This window comes from Tachyglossus aculeatus, chromosome 27 (genome assembly GCF_015852505.1).
Source record: "Tachyglossus aculeatus isolate mTacAcu1 chromosome 27, mTacAcu1.pri, whole genome shotgun sequence".
NCBI classification, from domain to species: domain Eukaryota; kingdom Metazoa; phylum Chordata; class Mammalia; order Monotremata; family Tachyglossidae; genus Tachyglossus; species Tachyglossus aculeatus.
In genome coordinates, this window is record NC_052092.1 from 3464177 (window position 1) to 3490789 (window position 26613).

At 47.1% G+C, this 26613-nt stretch overlaps 1 protein-coding gene across 7 annotated transcripts in view; it reads left to right on the forward strand.

Moving 5' to 3' along the window:
- ERC1 (ELKS/RAB6-interacting/CAST family member 1) overlaps positions 1–26613 on the forward strand; it is a 276795-nt gene that overhangs the window by 114678 nt on the left and 135504 nt on the right. For all 7 annotated transcript variants that reach the window (XM_038767705.1, XM_038767706.1, XM_038767707.1 and 4 more), the window contains one exon: positions 8418–8553. In XM_038767705.1, the coding sequence (XP_038623633.1) occupies positions 8418–8553 (136 nt within the window). The remainder of the gene's footprint in view (positions 1–8417; positions 8554–26613) is intronic.

Consider the following 26613-nt stretch of genomic DNA (forward strand, 5'->3'; position numbering starts at 1 on the left):
AATCCATGGTACTTATTGAGCACTTACTGCATGCAGATTAAAGTGCTTGGGAGCATGCAGTGTAGCAGAGTTGGTCGGCACAAAAATGGGGATGAAGACTGTGAGCCTCCCGTGGGACAACCTGATCACCTCGTAACCTCCCCAGCGCTTAGAACAGTGCTTTGCACATAGAAAGCGCTTAATAAATGCCATTATAAAAAAAAGGGAGCTTGGGAGAATACAGCAGAATTAGAGTTCCCTACCATCAGTTGATCGATTGATATATTGATGTCCTCTGCTGCTGTCTGTAGGTTAAGCCTGTCTTCAGACTAAAATTATGTTCAAAAATCCTAATGGTATAAAATTTATTCAAATCTGATTTTTTTCTTTTTTCTTTTTTTTTTTTTTTTTTTACAAGTTGAAGGATGATTGATTTCATCCTTCCTGAGATTTAGTTAATAGTACGTAAGCTTCTTGAGGAAGTCATTCAGGTGTCTCATTTCTTCCGTCCAACTCTTGGAACATTTAGGAAGTCCTTAGTGCATGTTTGGTAATAACTCTGGAAGTCAGGCAACTCTGATTCCAGTTGGCTTGCCTCATCTGGAACTGACTTTCAAATCGGGAGCTGGCAAGTGAGGCAGGAATTGCAGGGAAGGGGGTGAGGGATAGGGATGAGGAAACAAACGGTTTTATTTTTTTAAGGCATTTGTTGGCACTTACTATGTGCCAGGCACTGTACTTGAGCGCTGGGTTAGATAGAAGCTATTGAGGTTGGACACAGTCCCAATTAATGATTTGTCTGGTACTTCTCTCCAGCATGGCTTAGTGGAAACAGCATGGGCTTGGGAGTCAGAGGTCGTGGGTTCTAATCTCAGCCCCGCCACTTATCAGCTGTGTGACTTTGGGCAAGTCACTTAACTTTTCTGTGCCTGTTACCTCATCTGGAAAATGGGAATTAAGACGAGCCTCATGTTAGACAACCGGATTACCTTGTATCTAACCCAGTGCTTAGAACAGAGCTTGGCACATAGTAAGCACTTAACAGATACCATCGTCATCATCCTGATGTTCTTGAGAGGTATTCCTCCACGGGCTTTGGGCAGGTCACATGCAGGGCCTTGGCATTGGAGGTTTCAATGATTTTGAGGGGTAAATAATAATAATGGTATTTGTTAAGCGCTTACTAAGAGAGAGGTAAGAAGTATTTGTTGAGAGAAGCAGCGTGGCTCAGTGGAAAGAGCCCGGACTTTGGAGTCAGAGGTCATCGGTTCAAATCCCGGCTCCGCCAGTTGTCAGCTGTGTGACTTTGGGCAAGTCACTTCACTTCTCTGGGCCTCAGTTCCCTCATCTGGAAAATGGGGATTAGGACTGTGAGCCCCCCATGGGACAACCTGATCACCTTGTAACCTCCCCAGCACTTAGAACAGTGCTTTGCACATAGTAAGTGCTTAATAAATGCCATCATTATTATTATGTGCCTGGCACTGAACTTAAGCCCTGGGGTGGATACAAGCAAATCGGGTTGGACACAGTCCCTGCCCCACATGGGACTCAGAGTCTTTATCCCCATTTTACAGATGAGGGAATGGAGGCCCAGAGAAGTGAAACAACTTCATTTATTCATTCAGTTGTATTTATTGAGTGCTTACTTTGTGTAGAGCATTGTACTTAGTGCTTGGAAAGTACAATTCAGTAACAGAAACAATCCCTACCCAACAACGGGCTCACAGCCTAGAAGTGGGGAGACAGACATCAAAACAAGACTTGCTGACAGTCCCACGGCAGACAAGTGGCAGAGCCGGGATTAGAACCCAGGTCCTTCTGATTCCCAGGCCCGGGTTCTATGCATTAGGCCCTGCTACTGTTTTCGCCCACACCACCTCCCCAGCGGTGGGAGAAGGGCACCTCTTCCCACCCTCCCTAGTTCTGCTTTCTCCGAGGATCCTGAATTGTACTTCCCAAGCGCTTAGTACAGTGCTCTGCACAAATGAAGTACTCAATAAATGTGATTCAATGAATGACTGAGTAAAGGAGATAAACCCCAATCCCGGCCTTCCCTTTTTCTTGGCAGGGCTAGGAGATAGGGAAGCAGCATGGCCTAGTGGAGAGAACCCCGGGCCTGGGAGTCAAAGGACGTGGGTTCTAATCCCTGCTCTGCCACGTGTCTGCTGTGTGACCTTGGGCAAGTCTCTTCACTTCTCTGTTCCCTGGTTACCTCATCTGGAAAATAGGTGTGAAGGCCGTGAGCCCCATGTGGGATGGGGACTGTGTCCAACCTGATTATCTTGTATCTATGCCAGCGCTTAGAACGGTGCTTGGCACTTTGTAAGCACTTAACAAATACCTCAATTATCATTATGATAATAATGTTGGTATTTGTTAAGTGCTTACTAGGTGCCAAGCACTGTTCTAAGCACTGGGGAGGTTACAAGGTGATCAGGTTGTCCCAAGGGGGGCTCACAGTCTTCATCCCCAATTTACAGATGAGGGAACTGAGGCTCAGAGAAGTGAAGTGACTTGCCCAAAGTCACCCAGCTGACAAGCGGCGGAGCTGGGATTTGAACCCATGACCTCTGACTCCAAAGCCCGGGCTCTTTCCACTGAGCCACGCTGCTTCGTCATATCATAATAATATGATGATGATTATTATGTGGGGACCCGAACCCTGCTGCTGCCCATCAGGCCTCCCCCCAAATCCCAGAGACCCCTGCCTCACACACATTTCTGACATGCCAGGGTGGCAGGGGCTGTTCTCAGAGCCTTGTGAGCGGGACTGATTTCCCAGTCAATCAGTCAATCGTATTTATTGAGTGCTTACTGTGTGCAGAGCACACACAATAAGGGATAAACGCTTCCTCCGCTCTCGGGGGGGGCCGGCCCCAGCACCCCGACTGTGGAACCCACGCCTCCCTAGTCTGGAGTCGCCACCACCTTCTGTATACTCCTTCTGCCGGCCATCCTGTGCCCCATGAAGCTGGCCCGGGCAGCTTTCTCTGCGTGTGGCATCCTGCCAATGCGTGCACACTCTAGCATTGCCCGGGGAAAATGCCTCATGTCACCTTCTGCTTGCTCTCAACTAATGCCTATGTTGATACCATGGGTGCGGCTGGAGGCCAGGAGTGTTTGTTGGAACTGAAACAGTTTTTCCCACCTCCCTCCCTCTTTATCTCTCTCTCAGACTCTTTCTCTCCATCTCTTCCTTTCCCCCACTTAGCCTCCCTCCCTCTCCCCAGCTCTCTTTCATCCTCTCTCCATTGCTTTTCTCACTCACTCTCTTCCTTTCTCTCTCTCTCTCTCTCTCCCCATCTCTGTCTTTCTTTCTACTCTGTTTCCCCTTCCTTACTGATCTAGACACGTCCTGGTTTTAAAATTCTGGATGTCATTAGTTTTAGGGGAAACAATCCGCCTCCTCTTCTTCCTTCTTTTTGTCTTCCACCTCCCCTTCTTCCTGCTCCTCCTCCTCCTCCTGTTAAAAGTCCCCTGGGGCTTCCTGTTGGCACCAATACAACAGACAAGTTGAATTTTCAGGATCTGTTGGAGCAGCAAGCAGTGTTTTCATTGGCGTCTGCTACCTTGTCACATAAATGTCACGGAACAGTGTTCAGCAGTGGAACAAAATGATGAGGAAGCGGAGGGGGGCGAGCGGGTGGGAGGGCGGGAGGAGTGTCAGGTAAGCAACAGAGCAAAGCCTGCCAACTGGCACGCCCCATTTCTAGTCTCCCAGCTGTCAGGTAGGTGGCCTTGGTAATAGTAGTAGTAGTAATAATAATCGGGGTATTCGCTAAGCGCTTACTTTGTGCCAGGCACAGTACTAAGCACTGGGTGGATACAACCAAATCTGATTGGACACAGTCCCTCTCCCAAATGGGGCTCACAGTTTCAATCCCCATTTTACAGATGAGGTAACTGAGGCACAGAGAAGTGACTTGCCCTAGGTCACAGCAGGCAAGTGGTGGAGCCGGGATTAATAATAATAATAATAATAATAATGGCATTTATTAAGCGCTTACTATGTGCAAAGCACTGTTCCAAGCTCTGGGGAGGGTACAAGGTGATCAGGTTGTCCCACACGGGGGCTCACAGTCTTCATCCCCATTTTACAGATGAGGTAACTGAGGCACAGAAAAGTTAAGTGACTTGCCCAAAGTCACACAGCTGACAATTGGCGGAGCCGGGATTTGAACCCATGACCTCTGACTCCAAAGCCCGTGCTCTTTCCACTGAGCCACGCTTCTTCTCTAGAGCCCATTTCTTCTTGACACCCAGGCACATGTTCCATCCACTCATCAGTCATCATCAGTTATATTTTTGAGGGCTTACCGAGTGCAGAGAACTGTACTAAGCGCTTAGGAGAGTACAACATAACCTATAACGGACACGTTCCCTGCCCACAACAAGCTTACAGTCTAGAAGGGGAGGCAGACATTAATACAGAGAAATAAGTTACAGATATGGACATAACCTCACGAGGCCTTGCTGCTTCTGGCACGGAGACTCCGGTGATATTCATTCTGTCGGGTTTTCTCGGAGGAAGGTGGGGAGGGGTGGAGGAGCAGCTGAGAAGTCAAATGGAGGGAATGAAAGAAATTGGAGCCGCCCAGGAGGGGGGTGACCGCGGAGCAGAGGGCTCGAAGACCTGAGCCATCCATCAACCCGTCCAGTCTCCTGTTGCGAAGAGGCTACCCACAGAGTCTTCCCTTCCCCCATGGTGTTTGCAGGCCGCCCGACTCTTTCTCTTCCCGGAGGCGTTAAAAGTAGGCAGGAAAGCTCTGTCCCCCCAGTGGGCCCTTGGCACTGTCCGCCGAGACTCTCTCCTACCAATACTGCCACTCCAGAGCCTGGCTTGGCCTTCCTCAGGATGTTGTGATAATAATAATTATGGCAATAATAATAATAATAGGACTTGTTAAATGCTTACTATGTGCCAAGTGCTGTTCTAAGTGCTAGGGTAGTTACAAGGTTGGCAACGTGGACACAGCCCCTGTCCCACGTGGGGCTCACACTTCTAATCCCCGTTTAACAGATGATGTAACTGAGGCCCAGAGAAGTGAAATGATTTGCCCAAGGTTGCAGAGCTGGGATTAGAACCTGGGCCCTTCTGAGTCCCAGGCCCGTTCTCTATCCACTAAGCCACACAGCTTCAATTGATAGCAGTGGTTAGTACAGTATTTGGCCCATAATAAGTACTTTCTAATATTATTATCATTATTATGAGGTATTGGGCCTCCATCATTTTCTGGGCTCACCATCTCTAGATCAAGAACCCCTGAACTCAGAAACAAATGGATGAGGAATATTATAGAAGAAGAGGATGGAATCAACCGGTCATTCATGCTTATTGGAGGCTTACTGTGTGCAGCGCGTTAGACTGAGCACTTGGGCGAATCAAATAGTCTTAGGTAGACACTATCCCTACCCTAGAGGAGGTGACAGTCTGCTGTGTGCAGAGCACTGGACTGAAAACTTGGGAGAGTCCATTAGAGTTTGTAAGCACAGTCTCTGCCCTCAAACATCTGACAGAGATAGCGTTAAAGCACCCTAATCACCAAGTCTTCAGACCCGATCCGGCTCTGACACTTCACCCATTTGAAATCTGGGAAAGTTGAGGTGGGGGGCAGCCGTGCCAACTGACTGAATGCCCAGCCCAGGCCTCCAAAGAGAAGGAGCGTTATCAGGTGGAATGAGCCCGGGCCTGGGAGTTAGAGGGCCTGGCTTCTATCCTGGCTCTGCCAAATGCTTGCCATGTGATCTGGGGCAAGTCACTTCACTTGTCTTTGCCTCGGTTTTCCTGTTCTCCCTCCTACTTAGACTGTGAGACCCATGCGGGACACGGGACCTGTGTCCAACCTAGTTCACTGTAGCTACCCCAGCTCTTAGAATAGTGTTTGACACACAGTGAGTGTTTTAACAAATGCAGGTAAAAAAAAAAGTGGACGTCATCCTTGATCCGTTCCCGTTCCTCTGTAACAAGAGGCAGGAAAGTGAATTTTCTTTCTCTTTCTTCTAACAGCCAATGAAAGCGCACCGCTTCCTAGCTGGGCGACATTTGGGGGGAATCTAAGGATCAGAGAAAAATCCAGATTCCAGTTATAATTATGGCCAAAAGGGCTGAGGAAGCAGAGCTGACCTATTTTGCTCCAATTGGGCCAAACATCCAGCCTTTAATCTGTCATCCCTCCACCACAGAAGGCTCAAGTGTCTATAATTGGGTTCCCTATGCCGGGCGTCTCGATGCCCAGAAGGGTAGGGGCCCTGCCCTGCCCTACTTTGGTGGCTGCCAGTGCCATCTGGCAATCCGCAGAGGGCAAGGGAAGAGAGGAAATCTGGAGAACCCTCCCAGAAATGGCATTCTCTCTTCTCTTTGTTCTTAAGAGAGATGGAGTGGATTTCATTGTGGTTGTTATAGGTTTTTTTATGGTATTTGTTAAGTGCTTACTATATGCCCGGCACGGCACTAAACACTGGGCACTGAACTATGCACTAAAGGGGAAGCAGCGTGGCTGAGTTGATAAGAGCAGGGGCCTGGGTTCTGATCATGGCTTTGCCTGTGTGACCTTAGGCAAGTCACGTAACTTTTCTGGGCCCCAGTTACCTCATCTGTAAAATGGGAAGAAGAGTGGGAGCCCCATGTGGGACAGGGACTGTATCCAACCCGATTAACTTGTATCATTCCCCAGAGCTTAAAACAGTGTGTGGCACATTGTAAGTGCTTAAAAATTCTATAGTTATTATCAATTATTATTAAGCACTAGGCACTGTTGTTTTTATGGTATTTGTTAAGCGCTTACTTGTACTCTCCCAAGCACTTAGTACAGTGCTCTGCACACAGTAATCAATAAATATGAATGAATGAATGAAAGGTACTAGGCACTGTACTAAGTGCTGGGGTAGATAGAAGCTAATCAGGTTGGACACAGCCCCTATCCCACATGGGGCTCACAGTTTAAGTAGGAAGGAGAACAGGTATTGTAGTCACCATTTTACAGTCAAGGGAACTGAGGTAGAGAGAAGTGAAGTGGCTCACCCAAGGTCTCTTCCCCCTTCTAGACTGTGAGCCCACTGTTGGGTAGGGACCGTCTTTATATGTTGCCAACTTGTACTTCCCAAGCGCTTAGTACAGTGCTCTGCACACAGTAAGTGCTCAATAAGTACGATTGAATGAATGAATGAATGAAGCAAGTGGCAGAACTCGGATTAGAACCCAGGTCCTCCAACTTCCGAGCCTGTGTTCTTTCCACTAGGCTACGCTGCTTCTCTTCCCAGCAATTGAGGTGGAAAAGAAAAGGTGGATTTTCGAAGGCAGATAGTAACAGTTTCTGGGCTTTGGGAGTTCTGGTCCATTTCTCTTGCTTCTCTTTCCAAATCCCAGTAACTCTGAGTCACGAAACCATGCATACAAGGCGTTTCTGGAATTATGAGTGCTTACCTGGTTTGACCCAGTCTAACCCCTGAACCTCAATAACCGAGGATTCGACACCTCCTCCCCCACCCGCCCCAAACCACCAAAATTCCGACTCTTAGAATTGTTCCAACTGTTTTCACCACCAGAAAAGAGTTACATCCATCTGTGGATCCTATCTAAGCCTCTTCTTGTCCAGTGAAATCGCTCAAAGTGATGGATTGCCAGTATCTTTTTTCTTCTATGGTATTTATTTAGCACTTACTAGTTGTCAACCACTGTTGTGTAGATAGAGGTGAATTAGATTGGACACATATGGGACTTAAAGTCTTAAGAGGGAGAACAGGAGGACTGAGGCACAGAGAGTGAAGTGACTTGCCTAAGGTCACACAGCAGAAAAGTGGCAGAGCTGGGATTAGAATCCAGGTCCGTGTGACTCCCAGCTTTGTGTTTTACCTACTGTGGAAATAACCCAATATTAAGGTGTCTTAGTGTTTCTCGTTTTCTGTATTATCATGGGGCTGGCTTGCTGAGAGCAAATCAGTCAGTGGGAGTAATAATAATAATAATGGTATTTGTTAAGTGCTTACTATATGCCAAACACTGTCCTAAGCTCTGGGTATTTATTGAGCGCTTACTGTCTGATTCCTTCTCTAGACTAAGCTTATGATGGACAAGGAACATGTCTGCTAATATTGTTTCATTGTACTTTCCCAAGCACTTAGTACAGTGCTCTGTGCATAGTAAGCACTCAAAAAATATATTGATTGATTGCAGAGAACTGTACTAAGTACTTGGGAGATTACAATATATCAGAGTTCTTTTCGTTGTTGTTTTTGGCTTCTTGTGGCATTTATTAAGCGCCTTACCTTGTACCATGTACTAAGCAGTGGTTAGCAGAGTTGTTAGATTCTTTCCCTGCCCACAACAAGCTTATAGTTTAGAGAAGCTTACAGCCTAGAGGAGGAGCTTACAGTCAAGAGGAGGATCTAGCGGGGCCTAGAATCTAATTCTGAAAAATCTCCTCTTGCCCCAACAGACAGCTGAAAGACCAGAATAAGAAGGTGGCCACATTGAAGCACAAGGAGCAGGTGGAGAAAAAGAAGAGCGCCCAGATGCTCGAGGAGGCTCGGCGGAGAGAAGACAATCTCAACGACAGCTCCCAGCAGCTCCAGGTAAGAGGGCGAGCAGGGTCCAGGTGAGAAGAGAGGATTGGGGCTTCGACCCCGCAGGCGTCGTCTTCTTTCTCGTCTTCTCTTCGCCTCTTTCGCTCTAACCCTGCCTGCTGCCGCCTTCTCGGAACCGTTGAGCGATCGAGGACTTTTATGTCCTTGAGAATAGCTCTACCGCTCAGCTCTGGGGCGAACTGGGGCCGATGCGCCGTCATCCGACTGAACGGTAAGTGAACAGTCAGGAGCACCGAGGTGGATCGATCGGTCGCTTAACCAGTCGGTTGTATCCATTGAGTGCTTACTCTGTGTAGAACACTGAGATGACTGCTTGGGAGAGGGCAATACAGAGTTGGTAGGCACATTCCATGTCCAATCAATCCGAATAATAATAATAATGATGATGATGGCATTTATTAAGTGCTTACTATGTGCAAAGCACTGTTCTAAGCACTGGGGAGGTTACAAGGTGATCAGGTTGTCCCATGGGGGGCTCAGACTTCATCCCCATTTTACAGATGAGGTAACTGAGGCACAGAGAAGTTGTGACTTGCCCTGTGCAGAGCTCTAGTAAGGGTGTGGGAGGGTACAATACAACAGAGTCGGTAAACACGTTCCCTGCCTACAGCGAAGTTACATTCTATCAATCAATCATATTTATTGAGTGTTTTCTGTACGCAGAGCGCTGTACTAAGCACATGGGAGAGGACGATATATGGTATTTACTGAGAATTTACCGGATGCGGAGCACCGTACTAAGTACCAGGGATAATACAAAACAGGGTTGATAGACACAGTTTCCTCTCCCTAACCTCTGATGACCAACAGCGTGAACTGCTGGGCAGAGACAGGAGAGGGGGTAAGACCTGCCACGTCTAACAAAGCCCATACGGCATTACATGGGTGGATTGTCCTAGAGTTGGTAGACACATTCCTTGCCCACGTCGAGCTTAAGGGGGAGGCAGACATCAGTTTAAATAAATTATGGGTATGTACATAAAGGCCGTGGTTCCGGTAGGTGGAGGGTGAATGAAGGGAAAAAATTAGGGCAAAGCGGAAGAGAGTGGGAGAAGAGGAAATAGCCAGGGAAGGCCTCTTGGAGGAGATGTGCCTTCAATAAGGCTTTGAAGTTGAGGATAGTCATTGTCTTTTGGATAGGAAGAGGGAGGGCATTCCAAGCTGGAGACAGAACAGGGACATGCCCATGTGGAGCTTACAGTCTAGAGAGGTCACTGTAGTTCTTTCTAGTGAATGAGAGTGCTAAATCAATCAATCAATCAATCAATCGTATTTATTGAGCGCTTACTATGTGCAGAGCACTGTACTAAGCGCTTGGGAAGTACAAATTGGCAACATATAGAGACAGTCCCTACCCAACAGTGGGCTCACAGTCTAAAAGGGGGAGACAGAGAACAAAACCAAACATACTAACAAAATAAAATAAATAGGATAGATATGTACAAGTAAAACAAACAAATAAATAAATAGAGTAATAAATATGTACAAATATATATACGTATATACTAAAGCACTTAGTACAGTGCTCTGTGCCTAGTGAGCGCCCAGTAAATGCCTTTGACTGAGCTGGGTTGCAGGAAATTCTCATGCTGCTGCTGCTACAAAAAGCAGTAGACTTCATTGCTGTCAGAGCAAGACTGAGGCCCTCCATTACAGCTAACAAATATTTTGCTGTCTGTGATAAAAGCCAAACAAGAGGCCAGGCCTGTCCGTGGGTTTGAATCAAAGCCCCACAAACAAGTAGAAGCAGCGTGGCTCAGTGGAAAGAGCACGGGCTTTGGAGTCAGAGGTCATGGGTTCAAATCCTGGCTCTGGCAACTGTCAGCTGTGTGACTTTGGGCAAGTCACTTAACTTCTCTGGGCCTCAGTGACCTCATCTGCGAAATGGGGGTTAAAACTGTGAGCCCCTCTGTGGGACAACCTGATCACCTTGTAATCTCCTCAGCGCTTATTATTAAGTAGAATAGTCTGAGCTTCAGGTGTCTTTGGGAATTGTCCCCTGAGGCACTGTATCAGCTGATCCAATACAGTGGTTCTCAACCCAGTGGAAGGACTATTCCCAACCACTTCATGTGGGCCGGGAATCATTCGGTCAGGAGGGGCCTTTAGAGGCAGCGAATCGCTGTCACATGCCTGCTCACTCCTGACCCTTCCAGACGAGCCCAGGCCAGATGGTCCATGCCTGGAGGGGTCGGGAACCCCTCCAGCCAACAGGATCTGTCCACCTCCTGGAGGTGGGCGTCCGGCGGGGGAGGAGAGAGGGTATCCAGGGGCCGTCCGGACCAGCAGCGAGGTTGGGTCTGGACCGTTGTACGTGGGAGGGTCTGAAATGGCATCCCTGGTTACTGTGGTGATGTGGCATCCCGGGGATCCGGGATTGGAGGCAGAGCAAGGTCAGGGTCCTTACCCAAAGGGAGTGGCAGTCGGAGGTCGGTGACACCCTTTTCCTTTTTTTAATGATATCTGCTAAGCGCTTACTATGTGCCAGGTACTGTATTAAACACTGGGATAGGTACAAGCTAAATAGGTTGGACAACAGTCCCTGTCCCACATGGGGCTCACAGACTTAATCCCCATTTTACAGACGAGGAAACTGAGGCCCAGAGAAGTGAAGCGACTTCTTGACATTGGGTCTTCTCCATATGGAATTGTGGTCAGCTCAGACGTTCAGTAACAATAATAATAATACAAACCTTAACGGTATTTGTTAAGTGCTTATTTTGTGCCAAGTACTGTACTAAGCTCTGGGGTAGGTACAAGATAATGGGGTCCCACAAGGGGCTCACAGGCTCTAAAAGAGGGAGAACAGGTATTGAACCCCCATTTTGCAGACAAGGGAACTGAAGCACGGAGAAGTGAAGTGACTGATCCAGTGGCACACAGCAGGCAAGCAGCGGAGTTGGCATTTGAACCCAGGTCCTCTGACTCTAAGGCCTGGGCTCTTTCCCCTCAGCAACACTGCTTCTCTTCCAGAATATTCATTGGAGAACAATATCAGTTCATGGTGAAAGCACAGCCCGTAGGGAGTTTCCCTCCCTTCCCCCACCATCTTGAATTCTGGAAGTTGACAAATTTCCATGTTTGCTTTGGGGCTTTGAGTGCTGTTTATGAAAACACACATTTGCATTTTGAAAATGAGTTAGAAAGGGCAGCTCTGGGCAGTAGAATCCTAATGTGTTTGGGATTTATTTACCAGCTGCTGTCAGTGTTTCTCGGGGCCGGGCACTGTTTTGATTTGGACCCTTTTCATTATCCTTTCAAACATTCATCCAAACATCCCTGGAGTTTCTTCTTTGGAGAAAAGGGCACCCAGACCCAGGGAAGAAAATGGCCACCCAGGCGTGGGAAGTGGATCAGCGACAAAGCCCAGCCGGAAGCTCAGGAGCTGCCAATTCCTAGCCTACCGTATGTTCGGAAACTATTCCCAAACTGTGTGGAAGAGGCATTTTGGGTTCTCCTGAAGGACCCACTGGGCTGGCAGAGAAAATTCATTCATTCAGTCGTATTTATTGAGAGCTTACTGTGTGCAGAGCTCTGTACTAAGTGCTTGGGAAGTACAAGTTGGCAACATATAGAGACGGTCCCTACCCAACAGAGGGCTTACAGTCTAGAAAATAACTGGTCAGGGTACCGAGCTCCAAAATTTCAAGGTTAGAGCGTCTGGTGTCCTCGTCAACCGGATCCCAGCCATGCACACGCTGTCGGGTAGCCCGCTGGTTAGCGCGGGCCAAAGGGAGTGCTCTCGTTTTTAACAAGTCCATAATGAGTATATCAGGCCCCGGTGAAATATGGGGTGTTTGACGACACACGACAGGCTCTTATAGAAGGTCCTCGCTCTAGGTGAGCACCGCCCATTCCAGACAATTTTTCTTAGGCCTTCAGTGACTCTGTTCATCAGAAGAGATCTCATCACGCACCCCGTTTCAGGCTCCGAAGCCACAGTGGCGCGTCTCCCATCAGTCTCCAGATGACGCCGTTTTCCCCGATGATCAAAACGGTTGTTGTTTTTTCCTTTTTCTATAGGGGCATGACTCGAGGGAAATAGATACTTTATATTTGACCATTGTCGGGTTTGGGGTCAGAACACACCCGCGCCAATTTTGGCTCATTTTGGTCTCGGTGGTTTTGGCTGGAATTAATCAGATATTATGAAATTCATAAAAATACGATCTCCGAGTTCCCGGATTGGCCATTTGCAGCCCAGCCAAGCAAGCATGCTTCGAAGCACATATCCCACGGCTCCCGGCTCCGGCCCTACCAGGCGTGTGGTTTCTGCCTTCCTGTGTCCGGTAACAAAATGTTCGTTTATTCAGGGAGCGTCGCTGATGGAAATTTGGCCTTTTGGGGAGCTGCGGGCGGGGAGGGGCCCGGAGGAAGATGTAAAACCAGAACGTCTCAATCCGAGCAGAACCAGAGGAGGCAGTTTTCTAAATTGGTCCCTTCCTTCGAAGGATCCTCTGGAAGCCGAGAGATGGGAGAGGTGAACGGGGGGCCTGGTTTAATAGCCGGTGTCGAGGCTGGTGGCTCGAAACAGCCGATAGTAAGTCCTTGACAAGCGCTTAGTAGAATGCTCTTCACACAGTAAGTGCTCAATAAATACAATGGAATGAATGAATGCTATTTAAAGAAAAGGGGACACAGCTTTGAAGAGGCAACGTGGACCATAGTATTTGAGGAATGTCCCTGGATTGGAGAAAAATTCCATAATAATAATTGTGGTGTTTAAGTGCTTACTATGTGATAAGCACTGGGGTAGGTACAAGATAATCAGATTGGGCACAGTCCCGGTCCCTCATCAGGCTCTTCGTCTAAGAGGGAGAACAGATATTGAACCACCATTCTACAGATGAGGAAACTGAGGCCCAGAGAAATCAAGTGACTTGCCCAAGGTCACACAACAGGGAAAAGGCAGAGTGGGATTAGAACCCAGGTCATCTGACTCCCAGGCTGGAACCCTTTCTCCTCGGGATTTGTCCCCATCCAGACTTTAAACTTGTTACAGATGGAGAAAGTGTCTGCTAGTTCGGCTGAATTGTCCTCTCCCAAGCGCTTAGTACAGTGCTCTGCACAAAGTAAGCGCTCAGTAAATGCCATTGAATGATTGATCGATTCATTTGGCCTTACGCTGAAAGCATCAAGTGACTTGGCAGACGCTTTGGGCTGTTGCATGCGTCATGGAAAATGGGTTTGGGGCGGGATTCATTCAGGGAATCGGCCGTATGCAGTGATTCCTGCCCCTTTGGAAACATGTGCAGATTTTTGCTTCTTCTCTTGAAACCATCAGTCAGTGGTCCATCTCCAAAAAGCATTCCAGGTGGTAGGATGAACTTACAAATTCCGGGTCACCAGACCGTAAGAAGATAGTACTAGGAAATATGATTCAAGTCTTGCTTATTACACTGAATATGAGAGGGGGGGAATGTTGCAAAATTAGAATAATTTGGAAGAACATGGAGAGATCTTTTTTTTTTCTTAGCCCTCCCACTTGTCCTTGGCTGAATGATGCATCATATTGCGGTCAGTGGAAGCTTTTTTATTGGCAAAGCAGCCAATTTTGGAGGCTACAAGGGAGGAAGGTCTGTCTGTGTAGACTCCAGGAGCTAATTCCAGCAGGAAGTGAGGAGTTCCCCCCTCCAACCAGGGAAATGCGACCCTCCCACCTCCCCCGCCACTCCCAACCCCCAACAGCAAGTCTGTTTTTCACGACCTTTTCCAAGGGTCACTCCTCTTGGGCTTCGATGAATTTGAACGAGAATGATGGTTTACCTCAGGTCAAAGGATGGTGCAGAATAGCTTTCCTTCCTAGAGCTTACCCAGTGGCCATTAAGGAGCCTGGGCCAGGGGCTTAGAATCAATCAATCAATCAATCAATCAATCCATTGGTTCATTGAGTGCTGACTGTGTGCAGAGCACTGTACTAAGTGCTTGGGTGAGAACGATATAACAGTTAGTAGAACCTCTACTTTAGAAACCTCTAGAGGAAGAAAAGGGGGCAATAAGAGAGAACTTTGGGGTTAACTGGAGTGGTACTTGAGATGGTGGTAATAATAATAATAATTATGGTTTTTGTTAAGCGCTTACTGTGTGCCAGGCACTGTACTAAGCGCTGGGGTGGATACAGGCAAATCAGATTGAACACAGTCCCTGTCCCATGTAGGGCTCACACCAAAGCCCTTTCATTTTAAAACTACAAAAAATATGGAAATCTCTCCCGATCAGCGTTTTTTGAAAAGGCCTTCTGTGGGCCAGCTGGGAATTAAATCCGGAGGGCGTGAATCTGAAACCTTTGAAAAACAAGTAGCCAAATGTAGTAAAAAAGAAATCATAGGCAGTCTGCTAAATGCGTAACCCCGAGAAAAGAAAAGAATAGCGAGGCAGAGAGATTTCAATCAATCAATCAATCAATCAGTTGTATTTATTGAGCCCTTACTGTGTTTAGGGTACTGTACTAAGTGCTTGGGAGAGGACAATATAACAGAATTGGTAGACAAATTTGCTGCCCACAGGGAGCTTACAGTCTAGAGGCAGGGACAGATGTTAAAATAAATTACAAATGTGGACAAAGTGTTGTGGGGTTGAGGGTAGAGTGGATCAAGGATGAAAATTCATTGGAAGGGTGTCACAGAATGGGGAGATAATAGGTGAAATGAGAGTTTAGTTCAGGAAGGCCTCTTTGATGAAGATCACAGAGAAGCAGCATGGCTCAGTGGAAAGAGCCCAGGCTTGGGTGTCAGAGGTCATGAGTTCAAATCCCGGCTCTGCCACTTGTCAGCTGTGTGACTTTGGGCAAGTCATTCAACCTCTCTGGGCCTCAGTTACCTCATCTGTAAAATGGGGATTAAGACTGTGAGCCCCCCCGTGGGACAGCCTGATCACCTTGTATCCCCTCCATGCTTAGAACAGTGCTCCGCACATAGTAAGCACCTAAAAAATACCATTATTACTTATTATTATTATTTATCATTTCAGCCCCAAGATTTGAGTTGGAGTTGAAACTATATCATCAGTCAATCAGTTAATCAATGGTATTTATTGAGCACTTCCTATGTGCAGAGCAATGTACTAAGCACTTGGAAGAGTCCAACAGAACAGAATTAGTAGACACGTTCCCTGCCCATAAATGATCGTACAGTCCAGAGGGAGAGACAGGCATTAATATTCATTCAATCATATTTATTGAACACATACTGTACTAGGCAATCAGCCAGTCTTTTCTTCAGAAAACCCTGCGGCTCTCACGTTGTATACCCGCGATGAATCTCCTCATTTATGACAGCTCCAAAGACAATCCCTCTCTTTCAGTCTTGCTGGAATCCTTCAACGGCGACAAGTCCCTCAAAGTCTTTGCTCTCGTCTGCTTCCCACCTCAGCACCGTTGAGTTTATCTGCTTACGTGTCATTTATCCACTTGTTTCTAATTTCCATATCTAGCCTTTCTCACTGTGACCTCTGCATCATTTCTAGCTGTCGTCCCCTTTGGATCGCATACACCTTGAAAGCCGGTGTAGTGTGGCTTACTGGAAAGAGCCCGGGCTCTGGAGTCAGAGGTCATGGGTTCAAATCCCGGCTCCGCCGATTGTCAGCTATGTGACTCTGGGCAAGTCACTTCACTTCTCTGGGCCTCAGTTCCCTCATCTGTAAAATGGGGGTGAAGGCTGTAAGCCCCCTGTGGAACAACCTGATCACCTTGTAACCTCCCCAGTGCTTAGAACAGTGCTTTGCACATAGTAAGTGTGTAAGAAATGCTATTATTATTATTATTATTATTATTATTATTATTATTATTATTATTATTCCTTTCTTTTTAAGGGCTCCGGTAATACCGAAAACTAAAGAAATCTCCCCAGTCTTCACCTTATTCAAATTGCATCTCTTTTGAGGGGCCTTAGTTGAGGAACCAACTAAGCCCTCATTTCCCCTATTCCGTGTCCCTTTTGCCTCACCCCTGCCCCTGACTCTACCCCCTTTCTTCACTCCACCCTCAGCCCCACGAACCTCACATAAGCCCTGTCCATAATTGACTTTAACTTAGATCTCCCCCTCTAGATTGTAAGCTCTTTGTGGGCCGGGAACGTGCCCACCAACACCACCATTTTACTTCTTTTCCGATCTGAAAGGAAACTCTCAGGGCTCGTCGGAGGCCTGTGGTTGAGCCTGACCAGCTCAGAAAGCTGGGGCCGGGGGAGGCCCTTCCCCCCTGACTGTGGAATGGATACCTATGGGGCCTATTTTTTCCACAGGCTTTTCCTCATTCTAATCCCTATTGGTTTAGGAGGTAGAAACTTAGCCACAAACTACAAAGTCCTGCTCTCGCTGGTGCTCTGGAGCAGATCATAGGCTCCCCTCCCTTTGTTTTCTCGGCTTACGGTCACCAACCTGGACTGAGGGTCTGTGAAGCCACGATTTACACGTCACCTAGCAGATTGTCGGTCTTCATCCTTCCAACTGCCATTTTGAAAAGTTTGCTCTCCTCTCCCGGCATCCCGAGGTACCTGGAGACCTCTCTCATTTGACCTCCGGTTTAATTTCCATATGGTGGAGCCATACCAATTTAGATCTTTTAATCTTACCTCATAAATCCTCTCTCCAACCCATATATTTTTTTTTCTTTGTTCCTCTTCTCTGTCCTCCCTCCAATATGTCCACAGCTCATCTTTTGGAATGGGTGCCCTGATTTGAACTCCACATTGTTTGGATAGGAGCAGCCTAAAGGCAAGTAGAGAGGGTTTAGTCTTTCCTTGCTCTGAAACGGGATGCCTTGGTTTTCTCAGGACAAAGTCACACGGATACATCTCGGGGCGCCCTTATGGCTCTTCCGATTCAGCGTCTGGGTTTTCACTCAGTCGATCCCGTGTTGATGTCTTTTATCACTGTCGCCCTTTTCCGTCTTCCTGGCGGGAAAAAAAAACAAAAAACAAAACCAGCGGCTGTGTGTATTTCTAAGTAATTTCTTGCCTGGCAATGGTCGTCACCTTCCCGGTTTAGAAGAGCTTTTTTTAATAGTATTTGTTAAGCGCTAATTATGTTCCAGGCACTGTTCTGGGTGCTGGGATAGGTACAGGATAACAGGGTTGGGCACAGTCCCTGTTGCACAATAGGGCTCACAGTCTTAATCCCCATTTTACAGATGAGGGAACTGAGGCACAGAGAAGTGAAGTGATTTGCCCTAGGTCGCACAGCAGACAAGTGGCTGAGCTGGAATTAGAACACAGGTCCTTCTGTGACTCCTAGGCTTGGGCTCTGCCCACTGGGCCACACTGCCTTAAGCGTGGCTGGGGTGCTTTATTTCCTGAAGATTTGAGGAACCCAAACTGGCTTGATTTGGATCCCAAATATATCCGGCCACAGCACTGCCTTAAGCGTGGCTGGGGGGGCTTTATTTCCTGAAGATTTGAGGAACCCAAACTGGCTTGATTTGGATCCCAAATATATCCAGCCACAGCACCTGGATATATGGATATATGTTTGTATGTATTTATTACTCTATTTATTTTATTTGTACATATTTACTTTATTTTGTTAATATGTTTTGTTGTCTGTCTCCCCCTTCTAGACTGTGAGCCCGCTGTTGGGTAGGGACCGTATCTATATGTTGCCAACTTGTACTTCCCAAGCGCTTAGTACAGTGCTCTGCACACAGTAAGCGCTCAATAAATACGATTGAATGAATGAATGAATCCTCTGCACCTTTTCCAGTCTAACATAAGTTCTGGCCTCGCTTCTCTATTCAGTGATATTTATCAAGCGCTTAAGCGCTCTTTAGACTGTAAGCTCTGTGTAAGCAGGGAGCATTTCTACCAGCTCTTTGTACTGTATTGTATTTGTATTGCTTCTCTTTTGAGAAGCAGCGTGGCTCAGTGGAAAGAGCCCGGGCTTTGGAGTGAGAGGTCGTGGGTTCAAATCCCGGCTCCGCCAGTTGTCAACTGTGTGACTCTGGACAAGTCACTTCACTTCTCTGGGCCTCAGCTACCTCATCTGTAAAATGGGGATTAAGACTGCGAGCCCCATGTGGGACAACCCGATCACCTTGTAACCTCCCCAGCGCATAGAACAGTGCTTTGCACGTAGTAAGCGCTTAATAAATGTCACTAGTATTATTATTATTGGACTCTCCCAAGAACTTAGTACAGTGCTCTGCATAGAGCAAGTGCTCAGTAAATACCACTGATTGATTGGATTGATTCTTATCCCTCATTCCCCCTCAATAACCTGTTGTGGTGTGTGAGTCCTTCAGCATTCAAGAAGTTCTGCTTTATATCCTTCATGCATTTAGAAATCTACAAATGGGAAGAGAAGACCTGTGTTTTGTCACGATATATAATTGACCAGTCATGTTTTTATCAGGATTTTGCTTTTTCCTGTGACTCGAGGTTCCCGAGGCCTCCCTGGAGACCTGAGTTTTAATTCTAGTCCCATCACTGGCCCGCTTTGTGACCTTGGGCAAGTCACTTAAACTTCTCTGTGCCTCAGCTAATTATTCATTGGTACTTAATGAGCACTGACTGGGGGCTGAGCACTGGACTAAATACCTGGGAGAGTACAGTAGAGTTAGAAGATACAATCCCTGTCTTCCAGGATCGTAAAGTCTAGTGATTACTCAGTTTCCTCCCCTGAATATTGGGGATTAAATACCTGTTCTTCCTCCATTTTAGACTGTGAGCCCTATGTAGAATGGGGTCTGAAACCAATCCGATTGTCTTGTCTCTACCTGAGTGCTTAGCGTAGTGCTTGGCATGTAGTAAGCGCTCAGCAAATACCACGTGTATTATTATTCTTGTAATTAATGATAAGCGTGGCCTAATGGGTAGATCCCAGGCCTGAGAGTCAGAAGGACCTGGGTTCTAATCCCGACTCCACCACATGTCCTCTGTATGGCCTTGGGCAAGTCACGTCACTGCTGCGTACCTGCGTTACCTCATCTGTAAAATGGAGATTGAGATTGGGAGTCCTGTGTGGGACCAAGACTGGGCCCAAACTGATCAGCTTGAATCTACCCCAGGACTTAGTACAATGCTTGGCACATAATAAGCGCCTAACAAATGCCATAGGAAAAAAAACCCAAAGAGATAATGCCCACCAAATATAATAAGACAACAGGCCAGGCCAATATTTCTGGTGTGCTCCGTGGGGAGGCCCGGTGAACCCCACGTGCCCGGAAGACCATGTCATTTGTACGTGACCCAGATGACATGAACACGGCTTCCTAAAAACATTCGTTATCATCAGCGAGACTGAGCCGAGGCAAAGAGTTGGGAAGTTCAGTCGCTCTGAGAAATTCATTAAACTCTGGAGGCTTTCTGAGTCGACGGTGTTCTGTTACATCCATTTCCTGTCATCGCTGGAAAGAAGCAGCCACATTGCACGAGAGACACGGGGGGCTTCAATCAGTGGTGCGCCCCTGGGCTTGAAGGGGAAAAGGGGAACCCCTCTAGGCCATTAGGTTGTTATGGGCAGGGAAAGAGTCTGCCAACTAATAATATTTTTTGTTGTTTTGTACTTTCCCAAGCGTTTAGCAGAGTGGTCTGCACACAGTAATGGCTCAATAAATACATTGAATGAATAATAATGATAATTGTGGTATTGGTTAAGTGCTTACTGTGTGCTGAGCACTGTACTAGGCGCTGTCTTCCTGTCCCACGTGGGGCTCATGGTTTAAGTGATGGACAGAGAAGTAGTGTACTGAATAGAAGAAAGCACCAAGGCGACGTGATTTTGGAAGCCTGGCTGGCAGGGTAAGGTTGAGCTCTCCGGCCAAACTCTTTGGGTCTGTGGCCGGATTTAGCATTCTAGTGCAGTGCTTAGTACAATGCTTTGCACACAGTAAGTGCTCAATGAATACAACTGAGTGGATGAATGAATGAATAGTGGCTGCCAGTTCTGGGCTGTCTTGGGACTCCAGGGCCACTGAGTCCATAGCCTACCTCGGCACGGAGGGGGCGGGGGGCGGGGGGCTGCCTTTGTAGATTTCAGATGGGGGGGGGTTCATGGGCTAATAACCCTAATAATTGTGGTATTGCTAAGGACTTACTATGTCCCAAACACTGTACTACTAGTATTATTATATAATATTAATAATAACAATAACTATATATGTTAAACTTTTACTATGCTCCAGGCACTGTATTAAACTCATTATGGGCAGGAAATGTCTGTTTATTGTTATATTGTACTCTCCCAGTTGCTTACTACAGTGCTTTGCACACAGTAAGTGCTCAATATGTACGATTGAATGCATGAATGAATGAATGCTGGGATAGATCAAGCTAATCGGGATAATAATAATAATAATGTTGATGGCATTTGTTAAGTGCTTACTATGTGCCAAGCACTATTCTGAGTGCTGGGGGGGGGAGTACAAGATAGTCAGGTTGTCCCATTTGGGGCTCACACTTTTAATCCCCATTTTACAGATGAAGTAACTGAGGCACAGAGAAGTTAAGTGACTCGCCCAAAGTCACACAGCTGATAAGTGGCGGAGAAGGGATTAGAACCCACAACCTCTGACTCCCAAGCCACTCTTCTCACTGAGCCACGCTGCTTCTGGGATGGACACAGTCCCTGTCCCAAAAGGGACTCACCATCTTTATCCCCATTTTACAGATGAGGAAACTGAGGCACAGAGAAGTTAAATGATTTGCCCCATTCCGCAGACAAGTGACGGAGCCAGGATAAGAACCCAGGTCCTCCTGACTCCTGGGCCTGTGCGCTGTCCACTAAGCTATGCTGCTTCCCAGTACTAAGCACTGGAGTAGACACACAGTAATCAAGTCGACACAGACCTTCTCCCACACGGGACTCCCAGTCTGAATAGGAAGGAAAAACAGATATTTAATCCCCATTTTTCCAAGGAGGAAACTGAGGCACAGAGAAGTGATTTGACTTGCCCAAGGTCACTCAGCAGGCAGGTGGCGGAGTTGGGATTAGAACCCAGGTCCTCAAACTCCTGAGCCCGGGCTCTTTCCACTGGGCCACGCTGCTCAGCACTTCTCACCAGGGCTGTACTTATTTTCATGTTTAACAAATTATTCTGCCGCCATATCTAGGTCTCTAAGCTCACTTAGACTATGGGCTCTTTGAGGGCAGGGCGGCATCCAATTAATTTTCCTCCATCTCTTCCCTTAGTTCATTCATTCATTCATTCATTCAATTGTATTTATTGAGCGCTTACTATGTGCAGAGCTCTGTACTAAGCGCTGGGGAAGTACAGCAGAGTACTAGGCACTTGATAAATCATTCTGGGCCCGAGAAGAAAAATGACCTGAATCCACCACAGTTATCCTAGCCAACATCTCGAGCCGTGTCAGACGTTTGCCCCCCACTTGGAAACTGGGCTGTGACTGATTATCAATCAATTGATTGTATTTATTGAGCACTTACTGTATGTAGAGGACTCTACTAAGCACTTGGGAGAGCACAGTACAGCAGAGTCCCTGCCCACAGTGAGCTCACAGTCTCCGGAATAATGAGGCGGTAAATGTTGAGCTCTGTGTCCTTCCCTGGAGATGTGTCCTGATCCAGTCTGTGCAAACCGTTGTCTAATAATAATGATGATGATGATGATGATAATTGTAGCATTTGGTAAGCACTTTCTACGGGCCACGCACTATACTTGTGGTGTACTGTAGAGAACAGGACATGGCACATATTATACACTTTTTTTTTTAATGGTATTTAAGCGCTTATTATTACCAGGCACTCCATTAAGCACTTGGGTAGAGTCAAGCTAATCAATTTGGACACAGTCCGTGTCCCACAAAGGCCTCACAGGCTTAATCCCCATTTTACAGGTGAGGGAAGTGAGCTACGGAGAAGCGAAGTGACTTGCCCAGGGTCACACAACACAGAGAAGTGGAGGAGCCTGGATTAGAACCCAGATCCTTCAGCCTCCCCAGCCCTGGCTCTGTCCACTAGGCCATGCTGCTTCAGTTTGTAGCCAAGATAAGGATCTGCTTTCCCAACCTCGGCTAGGAACTGTCAGAGAGATTAATGGGGCCGTTGACAGGCTGCTAGACCTCTCCCAGAACCCTCTCCGGGGAATGTGGGGCGCTCAGGGAAAGGCCTCAGTGAGAAACAATAGCAATACAGTCCAGGAGAAACGCCACTCGGGCTGCTTCAAGTTATCGGATGCTCAGACAGGGACAGATTTGCATTTCACTTTGAGAGGCAGTGTGGGCTAATGGATAGAGCATGGGGGACCCAGAGGACCTGGGTTCTAATCCGGGCTCCGCCGCTTGTCTGCTGGGTGACCATGGGCAAGTTGCTTCACCTTTCTGAGCCTTGGTTACCTCACCTGGAAAATGGGGATTAAGGCTGTGAGCCCCATGTGGGACAGGGACTGTATCAAATCTGATTAATTTGTATCCAACCCAGCATTTAGAACAGTGTAAGCGCCAAACAAATAACATAACAAACAAATAAATACTCCCTCCTACTGTGTCCAACCCATTAGGCAACTGGGGCTTGGGTTCTTCTGTAAATCACTTCACTTCTCTGCGCTTCAGTTTCCTCAGCTGTAAAATGGGGATTAAGGTATCTTTTCTCCCTCCTGTTCAGTCTGTGAGCCCCATGGGAGACAGGGGCTGTGTCCAACCTGATTAACTGGCATTTCCCCAAGCGCTCAGTACAGCGCTGGGCATATGGACAGACATCCATTCTGTCTCAGTAGAGAAATTCTCAACGCGTTATGCTTCTATGGGTGGGTCCTTCGGGTGAGAGTTGAAAAGTCACTACTCCACTTGAGATGCACCGTGACCTAGTGGAAAGAGCACAGACCCAGGGAGTCAGAGGACCTGAGTTCTAATCCCAGCTTCTTGTCTGCCGTGTGACCTCGGGTGCACTTCTCTGGGCCTCAAGTGTCCTCATCTGTAAAATGGGGATTCAGTCTTACATACTCCTACTTAACCAACAAGCCCCATGTGGACAGAGACTGTGTTCAACCTGATTATATCTATTCCAGTGCTTAGTATAATGCTTGGCACATAGTAATACCATAGTTGTTGTTATCACTGTTATTATAATTATTATTATTAAATGGGACACGCCCTGCCGGTTCGCGCTTGCCAACTGGAGATAAGGATTCGTCCCACCTATGTGGAGTCTAGCTCCCCAACACTCTGAAAAAATTATGGAATGAGATTTTACATTTCTTAATGAACTGCATGGCTCATGGTTTTGACTTCAGGTTTTAGTGGTTGAGGTCATACAGTTCTCTGACTTGGAGGGATTTGTTGGCCAGGATAAGGGGCAGGATAGAAGAGAAAAACATCTTTAAAGGCGAACACAAAGCATTTCCTCACAGTAAAAAATAGTTGGTGTGTAACCAAATCCCGTCTGTGCATTAGAACTCGGTTTCTTTTCTTAAAATTGACTTCATCGATGCATCTGGCTTCAATTTTTTTTTTCTTCCAGCAAGAGTCTCAAGTTGTTGGTAATTGAATTCTGACATGTCAAATGATTTTAATGAAATCTCATGTGTGTGTGTGTGTTTGTGTGCGTACACACGCTTGGGGGTGGGAGGGGAAGGAACAAATTCTGGCTGGAGGGTGAGTGAGTAGGGTTGAAGTTAATAAGGAATTACTGTCTCTTCACATTAAGCGAAGTGAATCGTGGTTCACAGGATTGTTTCCCAGAACACACGGGAAACCAGCATGGCCTATTCGCTTTTCAGGAATGGGTCTGTTAATTCTGTTGTATTGTACTCTCCCAAGCACTTAATTCAGTGCTCAATGAATACCGTTGATTGATTGTGGGACCAGAACTGTGTTCAATCTAATTAGCTTATGTCTGCCCCAGTGCTTAGTATAGTATCTGGCTCATAGTAAGCACTTAACAAATACCTTAAAAAGAGAGAGAGAGGGAGAGAGAGAAGTTAGGAGACACAATGCCTGCCCTCAAGGAGCTTACATTCTAATGGGGAAGGTAGACACTGAATTGCAGCCGCCCCAGGATCCTTCTTCATGATCCCAAACCATCCAAGCTGTTTTTTCTCATGTTCATCTGGAGCGAGGGAGCTTGGGAAGGAAGGGAGATATTTTCCGGCCCATTTTTCCAGACTTGTTTCTCTGACTGTTTGATTTGGAAGCAGGGCAGAGGAAGGGTCCGTTTTACAGCTGCGGTGATATATTAGTTGGACGATGACAGAGCTGACGTCAGGAAGTAGGCTTCGGGGCCGGCAGGGGGAAAGGGTGGTTATCGAGGGAGGCAGAATGGGGGATACCCGACAGCTTCAGCCTTCCCGTTAATATGCCCGAATGCAGAAACAGCTACGGCCGCCACTACCTCGGCCCTAATCTCGCCCGACTTGAGGATTCAAAGTCATGTGTCTGCTGATTTATGGGCGACCGAGGGTATTTTCTCCGGTAGCTCCCACCTCTTCCCATTAACTCCCTTCCCCCACGCCCAGATCCAACCACAGAAACCTCCTGCCATTAGCCCCAGAGGTCTCCTGCATGAGACCGGAGTCTCCATCTGAGTCCATGTCCGATGCCCAGGAACGGTTCCGAACCGGCCTTGGGGGCAGAGGGCTGAGCCCGGCCTGCGAAGTGAAGTAGCCGAGGGAGTCCCTCTTGGCATTTCCTTTCTGCTCGTGCTTCCTTGCATCAGTTCTCTGGAGATCGTGCAGTGGACAGCATATGGGACAAAAGGACCCGGAGGGGAGAGTGGCTTTAGGCCCTCTTGACCGTAAGCTCACTGTGGGCAGGGACTGGGTCTGTTTTCTTATTAGATGGTCCTCTCTCTATACTACAATTGCTGTGCACACAGTAAGCTCAATAAATACTGTTGATCGATCGATCGAAAGATGGCTGTCACTGGATCAGCCGGTACTCAAGGTAGCCTAACCAAAGGTGGCCGCCGTGTTATGTCGCGAAGACGTTTGTCATTTAGCATCACAACCATAATCCTGGCATTTGTTAAGCTCTTGCTCTGTATCAAGCTCTGTCGGCGGAGATACAAGATAATCAGAGCAGACACAGTCCCTGTCCCATGTGGGATTCACAGCCTAAGAAGGAGGGAGAACCAATAATGAATCCCATTTTACAGATGAGAAAACAGAGGTCCGGAGAAGTAAAGGGACTTGCCCAAGATGACACAGCAGGCAGGTGGCGGAGCTGGGATGAAGAACCATGTTTCTTTTTTTTTTCTTTAGTGGTATTTGTTAAGCGCTTACTATGTGCCAGACTCTGTACTCAGCACTTGGGTAGATACAACTAATCAAGTTGGGTCAAAGTCCTTGTCCCACATGGGGCTCACAGTTTTAATCCCCATTTGACAGATGAGGCAACTGAGGCACAGAGAAAGTGAAATGACTTGCCCAGGGTCACACAGCAGACAAGGGGCAGAGCCGGGGTTAGATCCCAGGTCTCCGACCCGCAGGCCCATGCTCTTTCCATTAGACTGTGCTGCCTCTATTTACAATATAGTTAGTGGCAAGAATCTAAAGCAGAGAAAGTGAGCGGGCTGATGTCGTGCACTTCAGGATAAATGAGATAATAAAAATACAAATATAGCAAAGATAAAAAACAAAATCTAGAAACACCAAGAGCAGTCAGGTATCGCAGTTAGAGGAGCAGAGATTTGGACTTTTTGTGGATTTGAGTGTCCCAAGATTACGTGTCATCAACCTCGTATTTGGTGGCGAGGACTTCTCAGTGCTGGCCAATCAAACCGTGCTTGCTGGTGATGATGATGATGATGATGATGGCATTTTAAGCACTTACTATGTGCAAAGCACTGTTCTAAGCGCTGAGGTCCTTCAAGAGAGACGCTTTTCTGTGAAATATGTAGAGAACAGTTGCATGCATTTTGAAACAGTCAAAGCAGCCGAGGGTTCATGTGTTCTGAATTTATAAAGCAGTGACTTTCATTAACGAGGTGATGAACTATGAAGTCTACTTATCAGGTCCCTTTTGAAAGGGATTTCTGAACTAAAGCCACCGCTGTCTGACATCCAGAATTTCTCGGTTCTTCTCCAGGCAGGATCCCAGGCAGGTTGCTATAGTTTAGAATCCTGAAAATGACACTTGTCTGCTGTGTGACCTTGGGCAAGTC